This window comes from Stegostoma tigrinum, chromosome 11, assembly GCF_030684315.1.
Source record: "Stegostoma tigrinum isolate sSteTig4 chromosome 11, sSteTig4.hap1, whole genome shotgun sequence".
Taxonomy (NCBI): Eukaryota; Metazoa; Chordata; class Chondrichthyes; order Orectolobiformes; family Stegostomatidae; genus Stegostoma; species Stegostoma tigrinum.
The window spans coordinates 55307593-55329242 of NC_081364.1; the positions used below are offsets into that span (position 1 = coordinate 55307593).

General features: G+C 40.4%; 1 protein-coding gene across 2 annotated transcripts in view; it reads right to left on the reverse strand.

The window, feature by feature from the left end:
* The window catches only part of LOC125460383 (F-actin-capping protein subunit alpha-2-like), a 57282-nt gene that overhangs the window by 16454 nt on the left and 19178 nt on the right, over positions 1-21650 (reverse strand). The window contains exons 3-7 of one of the 2 annotated variants that reach the window (XM_048547822.2): positions 10041-10104; positions 7817-7868; positions 4897-4960; positions 2467-2673; positions 293-372 (exon numbers count right to left, since the gene is read on the reverse strand). In XM_048547822.2, coding sequence (XP_048403779.1) covers positions 293-372; positions 2467-2673; positions 4897-4960; positions 7817-7866 — 401 coding nt within the window. In that variant the 5' untranslated portion in view covers positions 7867-7868; positions 10041-10104. The remainder of the gene's footprint in view (positions 1-292; positions 373-2466; positions 2674-4896; positions 4961-7816; positions 7869-10040; positions 10105-21650) is intronic. The other variant, XM_059649969.1, reaches the window with a different exon arrangement.

Below are 21650 nucleotides of genomic sequence, written 5' to 3' on the forward strand. Positions count from 1 at the left end.
CCAGATGGGCAATAATTTTAAATGTAGTAGCTTCATGACACTCCACCAAATGGTTCGGCTCTTTGATACTCTCAATCTCTGCTCATCTGAGTTCAATGAGGTGTGGCTGGGAAGTTCTCAGAGGTGGAAACATACCACAGAAGGAAAATTGTGCCATCAGAAAAGGAGAAAGAGAACCAGAAAAGCCTCTCCAGTTATATACCTTGTTTGGGTTTACTTTTTCTTTTTGTCTATGTCAAACAAATAGTACAAGACTGAGAGAAATTGAGCAGATTACATAAACGTAACTTACCAAAACTCATTTCTCTGATATTTATGCGATTCAATGCAGGCAGTGATAACTTTATTATTGCAGTAAGTTTGTCCGTACACCTGCCACGAGAAGATTTTGTCAACAGAAATGAATACAAAAGGTTTCAAGAGCAATATGAAGTAATAATTGCACCTGATAGGGTGGAAGTAAAAAGCCCTGTTGCAAGTGTAACCACTTAGGGAAACGTCGAAACCAGGGTGTCTCTGATTCAGTCAGCCCTGAGTTAGGTTATCACAGGCAGGTAACAGAAAAATGAGAACTTTAGTTTGGAAAGGTGAAAATTAAGTTGTGATAACCAATCCTGATTACTAATCAATAATTCCTGTTGGATATGCTTGTCCACCAATATAGGGTAAGGATACTGTTGGGTTTGATTCTGTTCTCTTCTCTTTTAATAGATACCGCCACCCCTCAACTTCCAAAGCTCACTATCTAAGCTGACATACAAGGAAAAGTTTATTTCACAAAATAGAGTCGAAATATATCTCAGAGAGAATTCATATGTTGTGGAGACATCAGGATGATCAGAAAACGATGAAAAAGGGGGAAAGATAATAGAGAAAGATGCAACATTGTTTACTTGGACTTTAGTAAAGCCTTTGACAAGATTCCACCCTAGTCCATTCACTGACCATGAATACCAAACCACCTCCTTTTGCACCTTTCTATGTCACTGCAGTAGGAGCAACACCAGCCCCTTCACTTACCCCCTGTTCATCATCCAAGGGCCTCAACAGTCTTTCCAGGTGAAGCAGCATGTCACCTGTATCTCCTCCAATATTGTGTATTGTATTCGCCACATCCAATTTGGCCGACCATACATTGGAGAAACCAAACGCAGACTGGGTGACTGCTTTGCAGAACACCTCCAGTCTGTGTTCAAGCATGACCCTGACCACCTTGTAGCTGGTCATTTTACAACAGCGTCCTGCTTGCATGCCCACTTGCCCATCCTCAGCGTGCTGCCGTGTTCCAGTGAATCACTGTGCACGCTGGAGGAAAAACATCTCTTCTTCAGACTAGACGCTTTACACTTCCTGGACTTATTATTGAGCTCAACACCCTAAATTTGTGAACCAACTCCCATTTCTTCACTTTATTTTAGTTTTACTTGTTACATTCTCTGTCACCATGTCCTCTGTCTCCTCCCCCCACTCCAGTGGGACTGTCTTCCCTGGTGGCAGTTAGACACACCATTGTTTTGCCATTCTCACATTCTGATCACCTAATCTACACTATCAACATATTTTGTCTCCTAGCATTCTACACCTCATCACCTCCACAGCATGCTCAGCTCTAGCATGCATTGTGCACCCTCCCCACTTCACCTCTGATGAAGCGTCATCTAGACTTGAAACGTTAACTGTAATTCTAAATGCCATGTTTTTTTTCTATTGACTGCCTGTAAATTATTTGTTTCATAAGCTTCTAATGGTTATGACACAATTATTAATCTTTCAGTTTGAATATAGCCACACATCCCTGTATAGGACACAATATCTGAAGACTACGTCCACTATGGTAGTGGATACAAATGTTTTGTAGCTGATTGGCTACAAGATGATGGAGGATTGTTGTGCAGTATTCCATATTTTAACCAGGAGTGTTCACTATGGCTCAGTTGGTAGCACTTTGCATCTGAGACATGAGGTCTGGGATTCAAATACTACTTGAGGCTTGAGCGCAAAAGTCAAAGTTGACACTCCAGTGCAGTACTGAAGAGAGTACACTTCTGGAGGTGCTCTCTTTTGGGTTAGGCATTAAACTGAGTTTTTGTGAATAAATATGAAAGATGCCATGGCCTGTTTTTGAATCAGCACCACAGAGAAAGCTGGATTTTTGGTTACTATGACAATATTTTGAGGGAGTTAGCTGTCGCGTTTTTGACATTTTGACAGTGATTATATTCAGATGCACTTAGTTGGTTTTAAAGCACTTTGAGACATATTATAGTTATGAAAAATGCTTTATAAATGAAAGTCTATTTGTGCAGACTGTCGGCCAAGTACTGATACCTTCTTTGTTAGCAGTGTGCTTTCTTGGCACCATACAGCTTGATTTTTGGCTTGTAGACTAAAAATATTGTCTTCCATCTTTTTATTACACTTTGGGAGATGGTAATGGAAATAATATAATTTCTGGAGGCCACTTACAGAGCAGTTTCCATCCGGGTAGTGCTTCTTCACGTAATTAATGAGTGCACATTCTACAGCTCTCCTCCAGTTCTCTATAGAAATATCTAATGCACATGGCTGGATGTCAGAAACAGTTTTGTTCAAGTGATCAAACTTGAATGAAATCTTCTGCATTGGGTCCAGAAAGTATCCATTTCCAAGGTTACCATGCTCGGTGATAAGCACCTAAAAATATTGAATAAAGAATAATGTGTTTGCTAAATAAGTGATATTTCAATTATAGTGCTTCCATATTTTTGAATGCCTACAATGGTCACATTTCATGTGGATCATTTAAAAATGATGTAGATATGTTATCATAGAACACCAATGAAAACTAACTTCAAAAAGCTAATAACTCAAATAGTCACTATAGTTGTCCTATAGGGTGGGTCTCTCTTTAAAGGGAGATGACTGGTGGTGGTTTAACCTGAGGGTCACCACCCTGCAGGCAAGGAGCAAAGTTAGGAATGAGAGTCCTTCATGGCAACCTCTGCCAGTGTGGGAATTAAACTCATGTTGTTGGCATCACTCCGCTTTACAAACCAGCTGTCCATCCAAATGAGCTAACTGACCCCCTTATAACTCAAATAAGTCTATTTAATCTATTACCTGTAAAAGCATGCAGTTACACTTAAGTTGCAGAAATGCTATTTTTTTAATGGTGAACAACTTAAATATACAAATAACCCACCAGTTGCGGTCTTCAGATAAAACACATGGAAGTACGAGAGCGTAGCTCAGACCAATCTGGATCTTTTGAAATGAAATATCAGGACTGATAGTATGAGATCTATTTCCAATATGTCTGATGAGGTTTAAAGAGCACATCACTTTGAGAAATGCATCTGTATTTTTGACTCATCAGGACATAATTTCTGTTGGACTTAAATGTAGATTTTTTTCCAGTAGCTCACGGTAATATTTATAAATGAAACTCATAAATCTCTTCATCTTTGCAAGGGTGCATTGGAGTGTTTTGGTATTTTCAAGAGAAGTTGTTGGTTGTCTTGATATTTATATGGCGTGCCTTGGGTGTTAATATTTGTATGGAATTGTGGAGAATGGTTTTGCTCGCATTTCTGAATATACCCTTAATATGTGCACAGGTGTCAAAAGTAAGTATTTGGAGGGAGACTTTGAGGTGTGTTAATATCTAAATTGAATCTCTGAGGGTGTGTTAATTATTACAGGAGCCCCTGAGTATGTGTTCATATTTGCAAAGGAGTTCTCCGTGAGTTAATTAATAATTGCTAAATTTTAAGTGTTAGTTAATATTTATGAAGAGTTCCCTGGGAGTTAATTTATGCTTGTTGTGTTTCCCGAAGTATGCAAATATTTGTTAATACTTGAAGGAGAACCTTCATAGAGAAAAAAACTTGATCTTTCATTAAAAAAATATTATTTTGCCACCTAGTGGCTGACTATCAGAACAACAGACGCTTGTGAAAAATGATTCTCCTGGTTCATGCATGGCATTGCAACTGTTTCAGACTTCAATCTCTGCTGAAATGGTTGATTCCTTGCCTGTGTTTGTGAAGGATGCTGGCATAGGTCTACTTGCAGTGACCCCAGAGTTGTCAGCAAACCCGAAGTTCTGGCGCCTTGCACATTAGTGTGCGTTATTACCGGTTCAGGCCTTTATGTGGGAGACAATTCTCTAACACGTCCTTATGTGACGGTATATCTGACATATTGATTGGTAACGCTCCTGTGAGGTACTTTGGGACAATTTACTACATGAAAGTTGCTGTACATTTGTTAATCTTGAAGGCTTTTTGGGAGTGAGATTTCATTTCTTTCTTCCCATATTTTCCTCTCCCCGGTCACTGGATTTGCTTCCAAACTCCAGCCCAAATCTCCCTTCAGGTTTGCCTCAGGCAGAGGGCTTTTTCTTTTCTTCATTCATGGAATGTGGGCATTACTTGCCATCCTAATCACCCAGTGGGCAGAAATGAGGCAATCACTTTGCTGTGAGTTTGGAATTGCATATAGGCCAGAGCAGGTCGAGTAGGGTCAGCAATTTCCTTTCCTAAAGGACATTAGATAACCAGATGAGTTTTTCTCCAAAAATTGATTAACCATTAGACTCCTAATTCCAGATTTTTATTGAATTCAAATGCCACCATCTTTTCTCAGGTCTCCAGAACATGACTTGGGCCTCTAGATTAATAGTCTAACTCTCATACCATTAGGTCATCATCTCCCTCTAAAGTGTTTGTCCAAAGAAAAAGCTATATCGAAACAAAGAAAGTTATAGGACAAGGAGAGGCCTCAAGATGAAAAGTTAAAAACTCCCGAAAGGAAAGCTGACCAGATGTTACGTTATTTGTTTGGGTTTCAACATTCAACTTCGTTAATTAAAAAAGCCCAATTTTCAAAGATTTATCGCAATTACTGTCCACACACCTTTTCTTTGTGCTCCATTACTTTAACAGGAGTAAATTGTTCCAAGTTATATTTTGCAGTGATTCTGTAAAATAACACACAGTTAGCACACAAACCGTTATCCTAATCACAAAGAGCCTTCTTTACTTCCATCGGGCACGATTGAGACTTGGGATTGTACCCTTTGTGAATGTGAAATTAGCAATTCCCCTGATTGGTTGACAGCTGCCAAATAGATTATGCCCTGGAATCAAAGTGAATCCCCAATATCAACTCATTTACCAGAATATATTCATGGATTTTATCATTGAATCTGATATTCAATCTTGGCACATGTCAAATATTACTTATACAATTCAGTTTAAAATTTAGCACTATTGTGGATTGCATGTTCATTTTCTGTTTCAACTTTACCTCCCTCTTGAATACATACATTTGTTCATTTTGGAGTGAGATTTCACAGTTCCTCTCATCTCTCATTTCTCATTTCTGTGAGAGCTCAAAAAGTGAGTGCTCGCAGTATAATTGACTACCAAGTTTCAGTCATCAGATGTCTAGATTCACAGGTTTTCCTGCAGGGGTTGTTACACAATGATTGAGCTAGGAATGCAAGATTGATTTTTCTCTCTCATTAACTTTCTGCACTAATTGTAAATTTGAGGCCACTTGCAGTTTCAAGCAGCAGACATCAAGCATGGACCCTCACAGCATCTTCAATCATGGCCACCATGTGCCAGAATGTCAGCTGGGCCAAATACAGTTCCTGAAATGCTGTAGTCTACACCCAAGCTCTTACAGGCCTAATCTGCTAAAGGTCATTGGCCATACACTTTTCAAGAGTATTTAGCAAACACAAAAAGTGCTGGAGAAACTTATCACATCTGTGGAGAGAGAAACAGACACCAGTTCAAGTCGGATATGATTTTTCTTTAGCACTATCTGAAAACTCCCTGGCTGAATAGCTGTCTTCAATCATTTCAGCTGGAATCACTGGAGACTGACTTACACTGGGCTATTCAAGACAGCACCCCATCACAAGCAGCAGGGGATTAGGACTGGTGGGTTAATCAAAGCTAGGTCTTTGTATAAGACATGAAAATGATAGACTTTTTGAAATCTTTGTGTGCATAGAATGTTACTGTCATAGCTATTGATTCTACAAGGTTATGCAGACATGAATATCGATGTTGATGTTTCAATGGGTGCAAATTATTTGATAGTGGATAGACAGGGACAGACGTTGGACATGATTTTAATGCGAAGGAATGATAGGCCAAAGTGCTGTCCTGTGATTTGATATTAAAGAACTCGGCCGTAGATAAATGTTGGAAACTTTTCTTTTCTCTGAGTTATCCTCAGTGTCATCAGTTTCAAATCCGTCACTACACTAAACACTGTAGCTTCATGTGTTGTCTTCATTTCCGAGCCAAGCTATGCAGTATACAGTACATTACTGGGTTCTCTTTATTAAGTTCCAAAGAATCTCTAAAGTGTGGGAGCAGGTTATTCAGCCCTTTTAGTCCACACCAACCCACCGAAGAGCATTGTACCTAGACCCAACCCCCTGTCCTCCCCTGTCCCTGTAACACTGCATTTCCCATGGCCAATCCACATAACCTGCACATCTTTGGACAGGGGGAAGAAACTGGAGCACCTGGAGGAAACCTATGCAGACACAAAGAGGATATGCAAAATCCACACAGACAGTTATTGGAGGATGAAATGAAATGCTTCCTAGGTTATTTTACGGATATCTCCAGGCATTGAAATAATTTCTTGAGACCTCTCAAAATACCATCTGATCAATGAGGCTGTAGCAGAGTCATAGGTCCAAAAGTAGTGTGTTCAACTGTCAGACACAAATTCTAAGAGGAACCATGTGCTTTGTAGGGGATAGCCCCTATCTTCAAGAAACCAATACCTATGCAAAGCCAAGGAATGGTAAGTAGAAGATTGCTGCAAGAAAAAAAAAAGCATCATTACAATTTCCTGGAATGTGGCCACAGGCCTGCCTGATACATGGCCAGTAATCACACTCCAGTTACATGGGAAGTCATTGTGAGTCATGAAGACAGACAGCAGACCTTGGTCTGAGTAGGAGCCCACAAATAAAGCAAATTCCAAAGTCATATCTCTATCCTGCTTCCCACAGCGAAAAACTGAAAGTACTTTACTCCAATTTTTAAAAAAAATCAATTACCTGTTTAATGTGAGCATAGACTGCAGACTGACTAATGTTGCTTGAAGTTCCTTAAGGCAAGTTGGTTAGAGCTATAGAAAAATGTGTTGATGAATTTACTTGACTTCAGCTGTCATAGCTTGTGTAACATCAGCTGTGGGTGACAAGCATTTTAGAAGGCAAACATTGCCATACCTGGCTGCCTGGTGAAGTACAGTTTCCTTATATTCTGCTCTTCAAAGAACTGTAGGTACGTGACTAATTTCTCCGCATCTCTAATAACAAGTTAACTATGGTACCAATTTCCTTCTTGAGAATTTTAATCTGTGCAGTGCACAGCTTGTTACACTTCAACAGTGTTCCATAACGTCTGCATAGAGGAGCTGCCTGGTAAGTTTATGTGGCAGTCTGGAAATATGAATTCAGCTATGGCTTGGCATTTGTTAAATTGATGGAATTGTTCCAAATTCCAAGGTCATTTGGATACAGGTTGACGATAAGCGAGGAGGACTTTATCAAGAATGAACAATGAGGACTTAGGTCGGAAGTGAACCATGGTTTGTATGAGATTGCAGATGCAAAGTTGATGGAAGGTCATGTATACATTCTTGCAGCAGTGCTTGCTGTTTACAAGGAGATGAATCACTTTGGATATACCAATAAATCAGCAGGACCTATTTTGTGTGCCCTTGTCTGTCTTCAAAACTGTGTGTACAAATAGACAACTGTGTAAAAAAAAACATAAAACAAGCTCATGCTCACCGTTCTATGTTCTCACATATCAAGTCATCATCATTTAGCAAAGCCCGCATATCTGCAACAAGCAAGAGAAGGGTATCTAAGTTATTCCATGTAAAATGTCAATATTCACGTTTGAACCTAAGTAATTACATCAATCTTATTGACTGACACTAATGGGAGTCAAAGTTTATACCACAGCATTGCTCAGGCCCCTGCAAAGGCAGATTAATTTTACTACCATTTAGACAGTAGAATTTGGAGACAGATTCTAGAGTAAATCAGTTCCGTGCTTGTTGTGTATCATCCTCAGCTTCAGACAGATTTACAGGCAACCACTATTCCTGGAATGTAACAGCAGATAGCTTCATTGGTTGACATAGAGTTTCCATTGCAGTTCACAATTTGACTGATGATTACTGTTCAACTTTGATTTCAGTATTGACATTTAATGTAGGTGAGGGGAGTAAATATTGGGTTTATTGATACGTGAGTTGACACAATGGTGGAATTAAATAATCATCATCTTTTGCGACAATGGCAGAATCTTACCACTCTAGCCCTTGCTGGGAACATTCTTAGGTCTGGAAGCCAACTCATTACGCACATGCCTAAATGTTTTTTTACCAGAGCAAACCAATTGTCAGGCTTGCAGGCTGTCTGACTACTTAGGGATGTTGTATTCATTCAGTCATAACTAACATCTTATCAACCTCATCACCATTTATTACTAAACTGACATATATAATGGGGTTTCATATTCCCCTTCAATGCCAGACTGGGGAATGTTGGAAGAGGGGAGGGTCATGAGTGAGACAGACAATTGACTGGTTGAGTATCTAATCTAAAGAAGCTTCAATATGTAGTTTTCACCACCACTGCCTGGCTGATATTTTGACGAAGATGATTCCCTGCCTCTCACGGAAGCCATCCTATTTTTACTCCTTTGCTGAATTACTGTGTAAATTGCGAAGATGCCCCTTAGCGAATGCCTCTCAGCACCAGCAGCTGAAATTTGACCTTTTCAAGCAAAATGAACTGTAATTAAAAACTAGAGCCATGTGGTGAAATCCTAATGGTTGAGTACAAATCTTTTCATACAGACATTGCCTTTGTTGTATTATCTCTGGACTCTGTTGCTTTGAGTGATGACTCCCCCATCAGGAGACCATGGATATGCCTTTTTACAGTGAACATGTCATGGCAAATATATGTTAGCTCCATTATAGGGACTGGCACATATTGTATTCAAATCCCAAATGACAACACATCTCTGGCACCCAAGTCTGTCATCATTTTGATGAGCGGTAAAAGAGTAACAAAAGAGAACACTGCAGCCTATCTTTCTTTCTATATCTAGCAGCGATCTTGCACACAACATTTTTTCGTCACCATCATTGAATCACAAGTGGAATTTTTTCATCTGTGTTTTCCACCACCAGTAATCACCTCTGTTTGTGCTAGAGTCTATTGTTATCTATTAATTATTATGCAATTATTACAGTAACTAAAATAATTAAGTGCCTGCTGTCAACGCTACTGATGTAGGCTGTACTCTAAGTTTGAATACTAATCATTTATAACTATTTTTCTCATCACTTTATGTAAAGCAAGTTCAATCCCAATAACAGGTAAGCTATTCAAAATCCAAATGAGTTTAGCTGCCTGAGAGTTTGACAGTCTTCTCGACATTTATTCAAAAAAATTCTTAACAGAGTAATCTTCTTTAGCAAAAAGAGGAGGACTTTGGATGAAAAGGAGGTTAGCGATCTTATTTTAATAAAATGTGAGGCTGGATGAACACAGCAGGCCAAGCAGCATCTCAGGAGCACAAAAGCTGACGTTTCGGGCCTAGACCCTTCATCAGAGGTCTAGGCCCGAAACGTCAGCTTTTGTGCTCCTGAGATGCTGCTTGGCCTGCTGTGTTCATCCAGCCTCACATTTTATTATCTTGGAATCTCCAGCATCTGCAGTTCCCATTATCTCTTAGCGATCTTATTTTTCAGTTTTAGCTATAGTCTGGTGTTTAGAGTATAGTTTCAAGAACAGGAAATTGACCTATGGGACTGATCGAAGAGTAAACAACATCTTGTCTTTATAAATTAACAGTTAACTAGAGTTTATATTGAGCTTTAACCTTGCCAAAGAATCCCATGCGATTTACATGTGAAGTAACCAGGTCTTGTTGTATGCCCCATTGTATTGGTGCAAACTTGTAAAAAAATTTGTAAAAATGCTGGGAACTCACCATTGACCACTTCACTGAACTCGCCAGGAGGGGCCTGCGCAAGGACGCTGCTCAGGATGTTAATCTAAAAGAGCAATCAGCATTACAAAATTAGGTAAAAAGAACTTTACACAGAGGGAACTGTGCCATGGTGTTCAAGCCACGTACGGGAGTAAAGATTAAAAACACAATCAGGTCGGGAATGCAAATCTTGATTGCATCAGCTTCAGTGACTGGTCAGGATGCAAGGGTACCTTGGATTGTAAGGAAAGGTTCAACTGAGGTCTGAATACGGGCCATTAATGCACACTTAAGGTCAAAATTCAGCCACTAATGAGCCAATGATAATAATGCAGAACAGGAGGAGGTGCTCATCATGTGGGAATTCTGACGATAAACACTGTTGGGGCTGCTAATGGGCCTCCAGGGACAGCCATAATTCAAAGGCACTCACTGTTAGTCAAAAGGACCTGGCATCAGGATAGGTTGCGTGTTTAGTGCTGAAAGAGTCACTGGTCCTGCCCTCGTTGCCAGGTACCTCCCTCATGAGCCCCATTCTGTGACCCCATGACACCTCATGCTGTTCCCAGCATCCCTCGTTTTGTCACTGAGATACAGCACTGGCATCTGTCTTTGGGTGGGAGTCTGGATGTCATATTGGAAGCAGCCACCACCTTTCCTGCTGGTACTGTCATTCTGTATGGCTACAGGGCTCTAACTGGCCAGCGGGAATTTTACACTCAAGGTCCTTGATCCCAAGAGAGAGCCTGTTTTTGGCTCGGCAACTGCCTGAGTGGAACAAAGTGTGGTGGACTTTCTGACAAGAGGTGACATGAGATTGTTTTTGGTTCTCCCTCCTGCCCATTATCTCTCATAATGGATAACGCTAGTAAAGAAATACAGACAAGGATATTGTGTTGGTGGGACACATAGCTGAAGGAGATTAGTCAAACAAGTATAGGATATTGGGTAAATTGTACAAGGTAAATATTTCTGAAAGACTTAATGTTGAAGTTGCATTAGCTCCACCCATTCTCTGTGTTGACATGAACAGTCTTGGAGACAGTGAATTCTACATGAGCCTTCATGGGAGAAGATGTATTTCTGTACAGCTCTTAAAGTCCTTGGTAATTATTGACTGGCTAGTAATAAAAGCTATACTTAATACTGTCGTAAAATAAGCTATCTTGTTAACCAAGACAAGTGCCTCTTTTGTAAAGAGTCTGTTGTAGTCTGCCCCTTATCACCAATAATTAGAGGCCTGAGACACATTGTAGACTGAGAAGTGCTGAAGACAGTCAACTATGTTAAACAGCCCTTAACTTATGCTGAACAGGACATGAAGGACAAGGATGATGATTTATGAAACTGACGTTTAAGAAAGGTGCCAATCAGGATCTTGATGTGGAAAAGATTTAGAAATGAAATGGACTGGACCCAAATCTCCTCTGTCAAACCTTGTAATTATATTTTTTTGTTTCAGTTAGGTCTCCTCTCATTCTTCTAAATTTCAATGAGTATGGGCCTGTCTACTCAATCTCTCCTCATAAGAAAATAGCTCCACATCTAGAATCAAGCTATTCAACCTTCCCTCGACTGCCTCCAATGTCAGTATATCTTTCTTTACCCAAGGGGACCAAAACTATTCACACTATTCCAGCTATGATCAGAGTAGTACCTCATATCATTTTAGCAAGACCTGTTTCTCTTTTTTCCCTTTGATGTAAATCCAACTGTCTATTTGCTTTCTTGAATGCCCGCTGAACTTGGATAGTACCATTGGGTGATTCACGCACGAGGACTCCCAAATCCCTCTGTGCGATAACTTTTTGTTGTCTCTTTCAATTTAAATAACATTCAGCTCCTCTAAGCTTCCTGCAAAAGCGAATAACACTTTCTAATTTCATCGCCCTTCATTTTCCCACATTAAGCCCCATCTGCCAAGTTTTCAACGGGGCACTTATCCAAGTTGTGTTCTTTCAAAGGACACCGCATGATATTGCTGTGCAACGCAGGAAATCGTGGAGAAGCGAATCATTTTAGAAGGTATTCCAAGAGAATAATTTTCTGGATGAAACATCTCACTTGTTTCTACATGGCAGCAGACATCTTTGTGATCACCTAGGTTTAAATATAATAAACTGGAATGATGAAGAGTGTCACCGTCACTGAACCAAGCAGATAAGAGAATTTAACTCTTACTTTTCTCTGCATCGAGATGATTGGCAGACTTTGTGCCATCTCCTCTGAAATTAAATCTTTTTTTAAGACAGATCCAGATGGAAGACAATTTCAAACTGCAACAGTCAGAGATTCCGAGTGTTCTGGAGCTGAGAGTCGTCAAGGTTCTACAGCATAAGCAATCTGTATCTCTTTCCCCACTACTCCGCTTCACCACCACCCCCCACCCCATCAACTCCCCAACTGTGTGAGCGCTGAATCACACAGAGTTAATGTGGGGACTGCTTTTCTGAAACAGGCATTTTCCCCACATGGTAACACACGAGATTATCAACCAGCTGATCCACCTAAATAGGCCCCACACTCCTTCAGAGATTTCCATATTCACGCACCTTGTTTTTCTGTCATTAAAAGGGGTTATTTGATCATTATCACAGCCCTTTGTTGAGTTTAGGGGAGGCAGTAACCTCGTGGTACTATCTCTAGACGGTTAATGCAGAGACACAGGTAATATTTTGGGGACCCAGTTTCAAATCCTGCTGGTGGATTTTGGACTGTGGGAGGAAACTAGAACCCCTGGAGCGAGCCCATGCAAACTCCCCAGGAACAAGCTGGAATCAAACCTGGGTCCATGTGAAGTAGTTTTAACAACTGAGCCTTAGTGCTGGTCTCACTTACAATTAAAAAGCAGGAATATTAACTGCTAATGAAATGACTGGCCAATACTGAGGCAGTACGAATTCATTTTAAATATATTACAGAATGACCTTTGGGTGAATGTATGGGAATTGATTTTAAATCTAATATTTTTCAACTGTGAAAAATTGAGATGTTTACGAAAACAACATATTCCCTGCCACCTCCAGAAATCGCTTTTGATATGAAACACATTTTCTCCACTCTAACTGATAATGATCTGGATCTCCCCATCTGGACTGGCAGCCTTCATAATTTCATTAGCTTTGTTTGCAATAAATTCAACTGGGTTTTCTGTTTTTAGCAGAGGGCCAGCATTTTCCTTTGCCTTGTAACAGGCATCTCAGGATCACTTTTGCAAAGTTTGCTGCCTGAGGTTTTGTTCAGAGACACACAAGGAAGAATCAGTTCCAGTGTGCCTTATTTGTGGTATGCTTAATTTCAATTATATTTTTCAGAATATTTTTGTTCTGCTTTCAAAGTATTTTATATTTTAACACAAAAGAAAAAAGACTTGCATTTGTGTCACACCTTTTGCAATCTCGGTCTTTCCCAAGGCACAGCACAGAATGAGTTTGGCCAATTATGTATCAACTGGCTCCTTACAAGTGGCACTCAAGATAGTTTCACTCTCCACCTCTGCTAGTGTTTCCTCTTTAGCTAATGATGCAACTCTTATATTGGAAACAACAAACGGATCTGTCTCCACCACATTCTCAGACAGTGCATTCCACATCTTAACCATTGGTTATGTCAAAAAAAATCCCAGACTTTTCTAATATGAATATTGCTTCTATTTCTGTTCACCTTAAATCAATGTTTTCAACAATTCTTTGCTTGGATGGGCTTACAAAGTGAGCAAAAAATATTTGACCGAAGAGCATCCACTGATTCGGTATCACTGTATCCTCGGATAGTCCCAGCACTTTATCATGGACATCTTCAGACGGGCAAGGATGCACTGAGCTAAGGTCAGTGTCTCGCCTGTAGCACGCAAGGAGACCTTTTCTTGCATACTCATTGTGGAACTGATACAAAATGTGGGTCATCTGTTGCGTCCATTTAACATTCTTGCAAGATCTGGCTAAGGAAAACACAAAACAATCTTTCCAGGGGAATTAAGACTTTACCACCCAGAGGGGATGGACTGCATGATCATAAGACCATAAGACATAGGAGTGGAAGTAAGGCCATTCGGCCCATGAAGTCCACTCCGCCATTTAAATCATGGCTGATGGGCATTTCAACACCACTTCCCTGCACTCCCCCCGTAGCCCTTGATTCCTTTTGAGATCAAGAATTTGTCGATCTCTGCCTTGAAGGCATCCAACGTCCCGGCTTCCACTGCACTCTGTGGCAATGAATTCCACAAGCCCACCACTCTCTGGCTGAAGAAATGTCGTCTCATTTCAGTTTTAAATTTACCTCCTCTAATTTTAAGGCTGTGCCCATGGGTCCTAGTCTCCCCGCCTAACGGAAACAACTTCCTAGCGTCCACCCCGTCTAAACCATACATTATCTTGTAAGTTTCTATTAGATCTCCCCTCAACCTTCCAAACTCTAATGAGTACAATCCCAGGATCCTTAGCCATTTATCATATGCTAAACCTACCATTTCCAGGGATCATCCATGTGAATCTCTGCTGGACACGCTCCAGGGCTATTTTGTCCTTCCTGAGGTGTGGGGTCCAAAATTAAACACAGTATTCTAAATGGGGCCTAACTAGAGCCTTATAAAGCCTCAGGAGCACATCACTGCTTTTATATTCCAATCCTCTTGAGATAAACGACAACATTACATTCGCTTTCTTAATTACAGACTCGACCTGCAAGTTAACCTTTAGAGAATCCTGGACCAACACTCCCAGATCCCTTTGCACTTCTGATTTGCGAATTTTCTCACCGTTTAAAAAATAGTCCATGCCTGTATTCTTTCTTCCAAAGTGCTAAACCTCACATTTACTCACATTGAATTTCATCAGCCATTTCCTGGACCACTCTTCTAAAATGTCTAAATCTTTCTGTAGCTTCCCCACCTCCTCAGTACTACCTGCCTGTCCACCTATCTTCGTATCAATGGCAAACTTCACCAGAATGCCCCCAGTCCCTTCATCTAGATCATTAATATACAAGGTGAACAGCTATGGCCCCAACACTGAACCCTGCAGGACACCGCTCGTCACCGGTTGCCATTCCGAAGAAGAGCCTTTTATCCCAACCCTCTGCCTTCTGTCAGACAGCCAATCCTCAATCCAAGCCAGTAGCTCACCTCGAACACCATGGGCCCTCGCCTTGCTCAGCAACCTCCCATGAGGCACTGTTTCAAAGGCCTTTTGGAAGTCTAGATAGATAACATCTACTGGGTTTCCCTGGTCTAACATACTCGTTACTGCTTCAAAGAATTCTAACAGGTTTGTCAGGCATGGCCTCCCCTTACTAAAACCATGCTGACTTGTTCTAATCTGGCCCTGCACTTCCAGGAATTTAGATTTATACACTCTTGAGCACAGATGTCTAAGTAATTCCAGTGTGTTTAAATAATCTGCGCAATCACTAATCACAGTTAACTTAATGATTCTGTTAAATTCTAACAAACCCAATAAATTTAAACTGTTTGTTTGCAAATGTTGCAATGTGTTGATGTTTATTCAATGCTCCTGTGTTCACTTCTAGCTGTCAGTGTTTGTTGCATGGTAGCAATGGAAAAACTAAGCTTGATAATTCAATCATAGCTCCCTGGACCACTTAGTACCTTATTATGTAGCCCACCACATCCAGAGAGAAATGACTAAAGTAGTTCCGCATCAAGAGCTTTCATAAAGCAAGTCCAGAATGCTAATATAGAGTAAGGCCAGTAAAAACTGAAAAGAAATTGACATGCACATAGCACTGCAGGCGATATCAAGACCTCTCAAGCACAACAAAGTAAATGAGTTATTGATGAACTATTGTTGTTATTGCATAAGAACATAAACAGGAGCAGGTATTCACCCTCAAATCTGCACCACAGTATAATAAGAACATGGATAATCTGATTTTGATGTCAATTCTAATTTCTTGCTGGCATCCTGTAACCTTTGATTTCTTTTCAATCAAAAATTTGTCTCACCCAGTCGTGAATATATTTAATGACCCAGATCTCTTGCCTCTGAGACTGTGAAATTCAAAGATGAATAAACCTTCAAAAGACAAAATTCCTCCACCTTAAATGCAAGATCCTTTAAAACTATGGATTCAGATTTTCCCATGAGGGGAAACATCCTCTTAGCTTTTAACTTGTCAACCCCTCATAATCGTGTGTATTCTAATAAAAACATTGTTAAACCACGGTGACTTTGTGTGCAAATTTGGCAGCCAGTCTCTTTTATTTCTGCATGGGTTATGGATGAAAGCGTCAATGACCATTCCTAATTGCCTTGGAGACGGTGGCAGTGAGCTGACTTCTTGAACCACCGCATTCCTCGTGGCGTTGGGACGCTTACAGTGTGGTTACAGTGGGAGTTCCAGTATTTCGATGCAAAGGGAGGAATGAAACACGATATTGTTTCAAGTCTGGATGGTTTGTGACTTGAAAGAAACTTACAGGTGGTGGTGTTCCCCATAGCAAGATCCCACAAACAGCATTGAGATAATTGATCACAATCTCCTGTTGATCGTGTTGGTAGAGAGAGTAATTCAGACCCAGGGCACTGGGAACACATTCTCTTCAAATGGTATGCTGGCCTATCTGAACAGAATGACTGAGCTTATACAATAGATTGCCGAAAAATAAATTTTATTTTGTGTATCGGAACTTTTTCTTAATTGATAAAGGGATTAAGTGATTGCAATAATCAACTAAGTGAACTGGCAGAGATGGAGGGATTATTAGATTTACAAAATATAATCAATACTGGGCCTCGAGATTGAGAGATGAGTTTGATTGCCAAATGACTGATTTTTGTCCAAGATGTCTCATTTTCTCATGACTTTTCAAAGCTCAAACAGGGGCTATTTATTTGACCACAACCAGCAGGAACGATATCAGCCAATAGATGGCGATAAAAGTCCAGGGTTAATTGGTCAGAATCAAGGCTGATTTATATAGGGTCAAAGTTAATTGATCCGCATCAGTGGTTAGTAAAACAGAGCTAGGATCTCCAAATCACACATATTGCTGCAATCCTCTGTACCTTATTTCATGTCTTTTGACCACAGACTCCTTGAGCGTTAAAACCATTGAGAAAAGACTGGTCAAAATTGTACTGTTCAGATTTGACTGAAAGGTAAACATAATTCCTGACTGCAATTCTGATGCTACAACCTCTTTCTATGCTTCTACGTCAGCAGTGAAATTTGGGAGTGTGTACTCCTTCTGTTTTCCTTACTCCTTACGGCAGAGAACACAACCTTCATTCAGGGATTCACAGCAGCAGAAACAAGGGACATAATGAACTCATTATACAGACAAATCGTGGCTGGGGAGGTGGACCTCGCTGTATTAGTCAGGCAATATTATGCCACTCATGCTTTTATTGAAAAAGGTGAGGGACAATTGATTCTTTGAGCATAGGTTAGTATCATTATCTAAATCTTGCTACTACTGGACTAATAGTCTTTTCGTTACATTGAAAACATCTTTTTCAAGTCTGTTGACTGTCTGGCATTGCAAGTAGCAGTGCAGCCAACTAATCGCTTGTCTCTGCTCCCATTCTTTTCAAAAAGTGGCCATTAGACAGGCTGAGCAGAGAGGGATAAAACCATAAGACCGTAAGATATAAGAGTAGAATTATGTCATTTGACCCATCGACTATGCTCCATCATTCAATCTTAGATGATATGTTTCTCAACCCCATTCTCTTGCCCTCTCCCCATAACTTTGGCCCCCTTACTAATCAAGAACCTATCTATCGCTGTCTTAAATACAGCCAATGACTTGGCCTTCACAACTTTCTACAACAATGAGATCCACAGATTAATTGCCCTCTGGGTGAAGAAATTCCTCCTCAGTTCAGTTCTCAAGGGTTGTCCCTTCTCTCTGAGGCCATATCCTCAGGTCTTATCTTTCCTACTAGTGGAAACATGTTCTCCATGTCCGCTCTATCTAGGGCTCTCAGTATTTTGTATGTTTCAATCATGCATCCTCTCATCCTTTTGACTCAAGTAAGTACAGACCCAGAGTCCCCAGCTGTGCCTCATTTGACAGCCCTTCATCTTTTGGATCATTCTTTTAAACCTCCTGTAAACCCCCTCCAACACCATTATAGCCTTGCTTACATACAGGACACAAAACTGTTCATAATATTCCAAATGCAGTCTGACCAGGGGCTTTAGACAAACTCAACAGTACATCCTTGCTCTTGTATTCTTGCCCTCTTGAAATTCATAGAAGTTTTGTTGTAGAATCCCAACAGTGTGGGAACAGGCCATTCGGCCCATGGAGTCCACACCAACCCACCGAAAGGCATCCCACCCAGACCCGACCCCCCTACCCAGTCCATGTAACCCTGCGCATCCATGGCTAATCCATCTAACCTGCACATCTTTGGACTGTGGGAGGAAACCGGAGCACCCGGAGGGAACCCACGCAGACACGGGAAGAGTGTACAAACTCTACAAAGCCACCCATGGTTGCAATCAAATCTGGGTCCCTAGCACTGTCAGGTAGCAGTGCTAACCACTGAGGCACTGTGCTGTAATAAATGCTAACATTGCTCAGAACGCTCTATGTCAAACCTTTCTATACTGACTTGCCAGCGGGGCATTTCAGAGAGGCTTTACAGATCACACTATTATTTTGGCACAGAAAGATGCCATATGACTCATTGTGACTGCACAGGTTCTACTACCTAGTGTCAATCCATTTCCCACTTCCCCATATTTTTGCACATGAATTCTGACTAGATAATAACTCAATACTCTCTAGAATGCTTCAATTTGAACTGCCTCCATCGTACTTCCAAGAAGCGTATTCCTTGCACTAACTACTTCTTGGGTGAAGAAGGTTTTCTCACATCAACCTTGCTTATTTTGCTTATCACTTTAAATCTACGTCCTCTCATTTTTTTCTTCTTTTACAAATGGGGACAAACTTCTCCCTATCTACTCTATCCAGCCCACTCATGATTTTGTAAACCTCCAACAAAAATCCTTTCAATCATCTTCTCTCCAAGGAGAACAGTCCCACTTTCTTCAATTAATCCTCATAACTGAAGTTTCTCATTCCTGAAACAATTCTTGTAAATTGATTTTGCACTCCCTCCAATGCATTTAGACATTTCCTATAATATGGTGCCCACAACTGTGCACAATATTCCAGCTGAGTTCTAACAAGTGTCTTGTACAGGCTCAACGTCACCTCTCTGCTCTTGTACTCTACCTAATTTATGAACTGTTTCATAACTGAAACTCACAAAACTTTCAACTGGTTTCATAAGGCTGAGAGAATGCTCCTCCTGGCGGTTTCTGAATAAGAGATCTGCCATTGAGCAGTGAGATAAGGAGAAATTTCCTCATGCAAAGGATTGTGAATCTTCAGCACTCTGTACTCCAGGAAGCACTGAATATATATAAACATGAACATATGAATTTGGAACACTTGGCCTCTCAAGCCCGCTCCACCACTCAATACAGCGTAGATCTCACATTGCATCATGGTGGCAGTGGTGTTCTGACCCAGGGAACTGGGGGTGGGTGTTAAAAACCTGAAGGGAAGGCCATTAATGAGAAATTACAAGGCCAACTTGCACTCCACATGCAGAGGTGGAAAAGTGCCTGAAGTAAAGCTCAGTTGTGGTAGATTCAGGCTAGCAATAGACATTGAGATTCATCTAGGCACCCAATCTATGGAGCAGCACAGCATGAAGACTGAAGCTGAAGCAACTTTCGAAGAACGATCATGGCAGAGTACACATTAAGCAAGTAAAGTATTAGAAAATTGGAAAGAAGGGGAAGTAATGAGGACTCAGAAAACATACTGACAGCAAACATACAAGGAAACAGGGTGCAGTTCAAACTGCAAATGAGCTCCATGAATATGCAGCTAATCTAGCCTGCTTTGTTGAGAGTAACAAAAGGGAAAGGCTACACAAGCAGCACAGAAAATTAAACAGTAGATTTGAGCAGTCTGCAGGAGGACCAGCAGTTGGGATTGCAGTGGAGCAGCAAGACAAACATTTTCTCAATGATGTGACAGGCTCATGGCAAGTAATCAACTGCCTTCATTGTATGGACATGTGGGACAAACTCTGGTACATAGCGATTGAAAGGAATTATTTTTAAATCAGATAAAAGGCCAGACGTGCGCTACATTTCAACACAATGGAATAGCAACTACAAAGACATTATGCATAATTCTCATTAATTATAATTCTTTCCTCGGCCAAGATGCTTGCAAGCTTTTGATGTTCTTGGTTAGCAGAAGCCAAAAACACTTTGATCCGAGCGTTGCAAGAGAGTCGGGGCAGAGCATCCATTTCTCTCAAAACAGAGACAGGAACATATTACATTTAAAAAAGTGTTCTCATGACAGGTGTCATGTAGAAAGTATAATTGAGAACTAGGCTGAATACAAAATGTTTGGGCGTGAAGTGAAAAAACGCATGAGAAGTAAAGAAGGAATATGAGAAAAGACTGGCAGCTAAAATACAAGGGTATCCCAAAGTCTTCTCTAGGTACAAAAGTTGATAAAAGGCACAAAAACAAAAAGTAGCATCAACTAGGAGCCAAAAAGATTTATGTGTGCAGGTAGGGAGCATGGCTGAAGTATTTAATTAATGTTTCATAATGTAGGCAAATCACCTAGGAGATAGCAACAGAGAAAGCCACTCATTCATTGGAAGGGTTCAGAATTACTAAGAGGGGAATAAACTTTTGTTACTTAGACTTTACAGGACATCTGGATCAAATGAGACTAATCACAGGGGGAAATGAGAGTGGACATTGTGGAGACGCTGACAATTTTCTTTCAGTCTTCTTTGGACTCAATGGAAGTGGTATCAGAAGTCAAGAGAATTGCAAACTTTGTGCCATTATTCAAAACAATTACAGGCAATTTTGCTAGTGTGGGAACTTCTAGAAATTACATTACAGGATGGATTTAATAATCACATGGACAAATATAGGTTGATTAGAAGGAGTTAGCTTGGATTATTTGTGGATAATCCCATTTTGCCACTTGCTAGAGTGTTTCTGAAGAGGTAACATACTGCGTTGAAGAGATAAAGTGATTGATGTAGCGCATGCAGACTTCCAGAAGCCATTTGATACAGGATTACTCGGCAGACCTGTGCCAAAAATTATAGCACGTTGAATAAAGGGAACAGCAGCAATGTAGATAGCTAAGTGTTGGGAAACAAAGAGTAAGCATTGATAACTATTTTTCATCTAAATATGACCCAGCAAACTGGAAATTCTTTCTATCATCTAGCTTATCCAGTAGTAACGTTAGCTGGGGTCATAACAAAACATGCAGGAGTAATATTAAATAAAGTGTCCTACCGTAAAGGTGCAGAGAGAGCTTGGTGTATATAAACAGACAAATGGAGTCAGCAGTTAGGAAAACATTATCTTGGGCTTTATTAGAGCATAGAGCAAAAAACAGGGAGATTTTGCTAAACCAATTTAAGTATACTGGATGGGCCAAAGGGCTAAAAGTTAATGATGATATTCAATAGTTGCATGAGAAAATAGATTGTATAGGATGGGAAAATAGGCTGAAAACATTTATGGTGATACTGAACAAGATACTTGATCTTGACTGAGTCCAGTGAACAT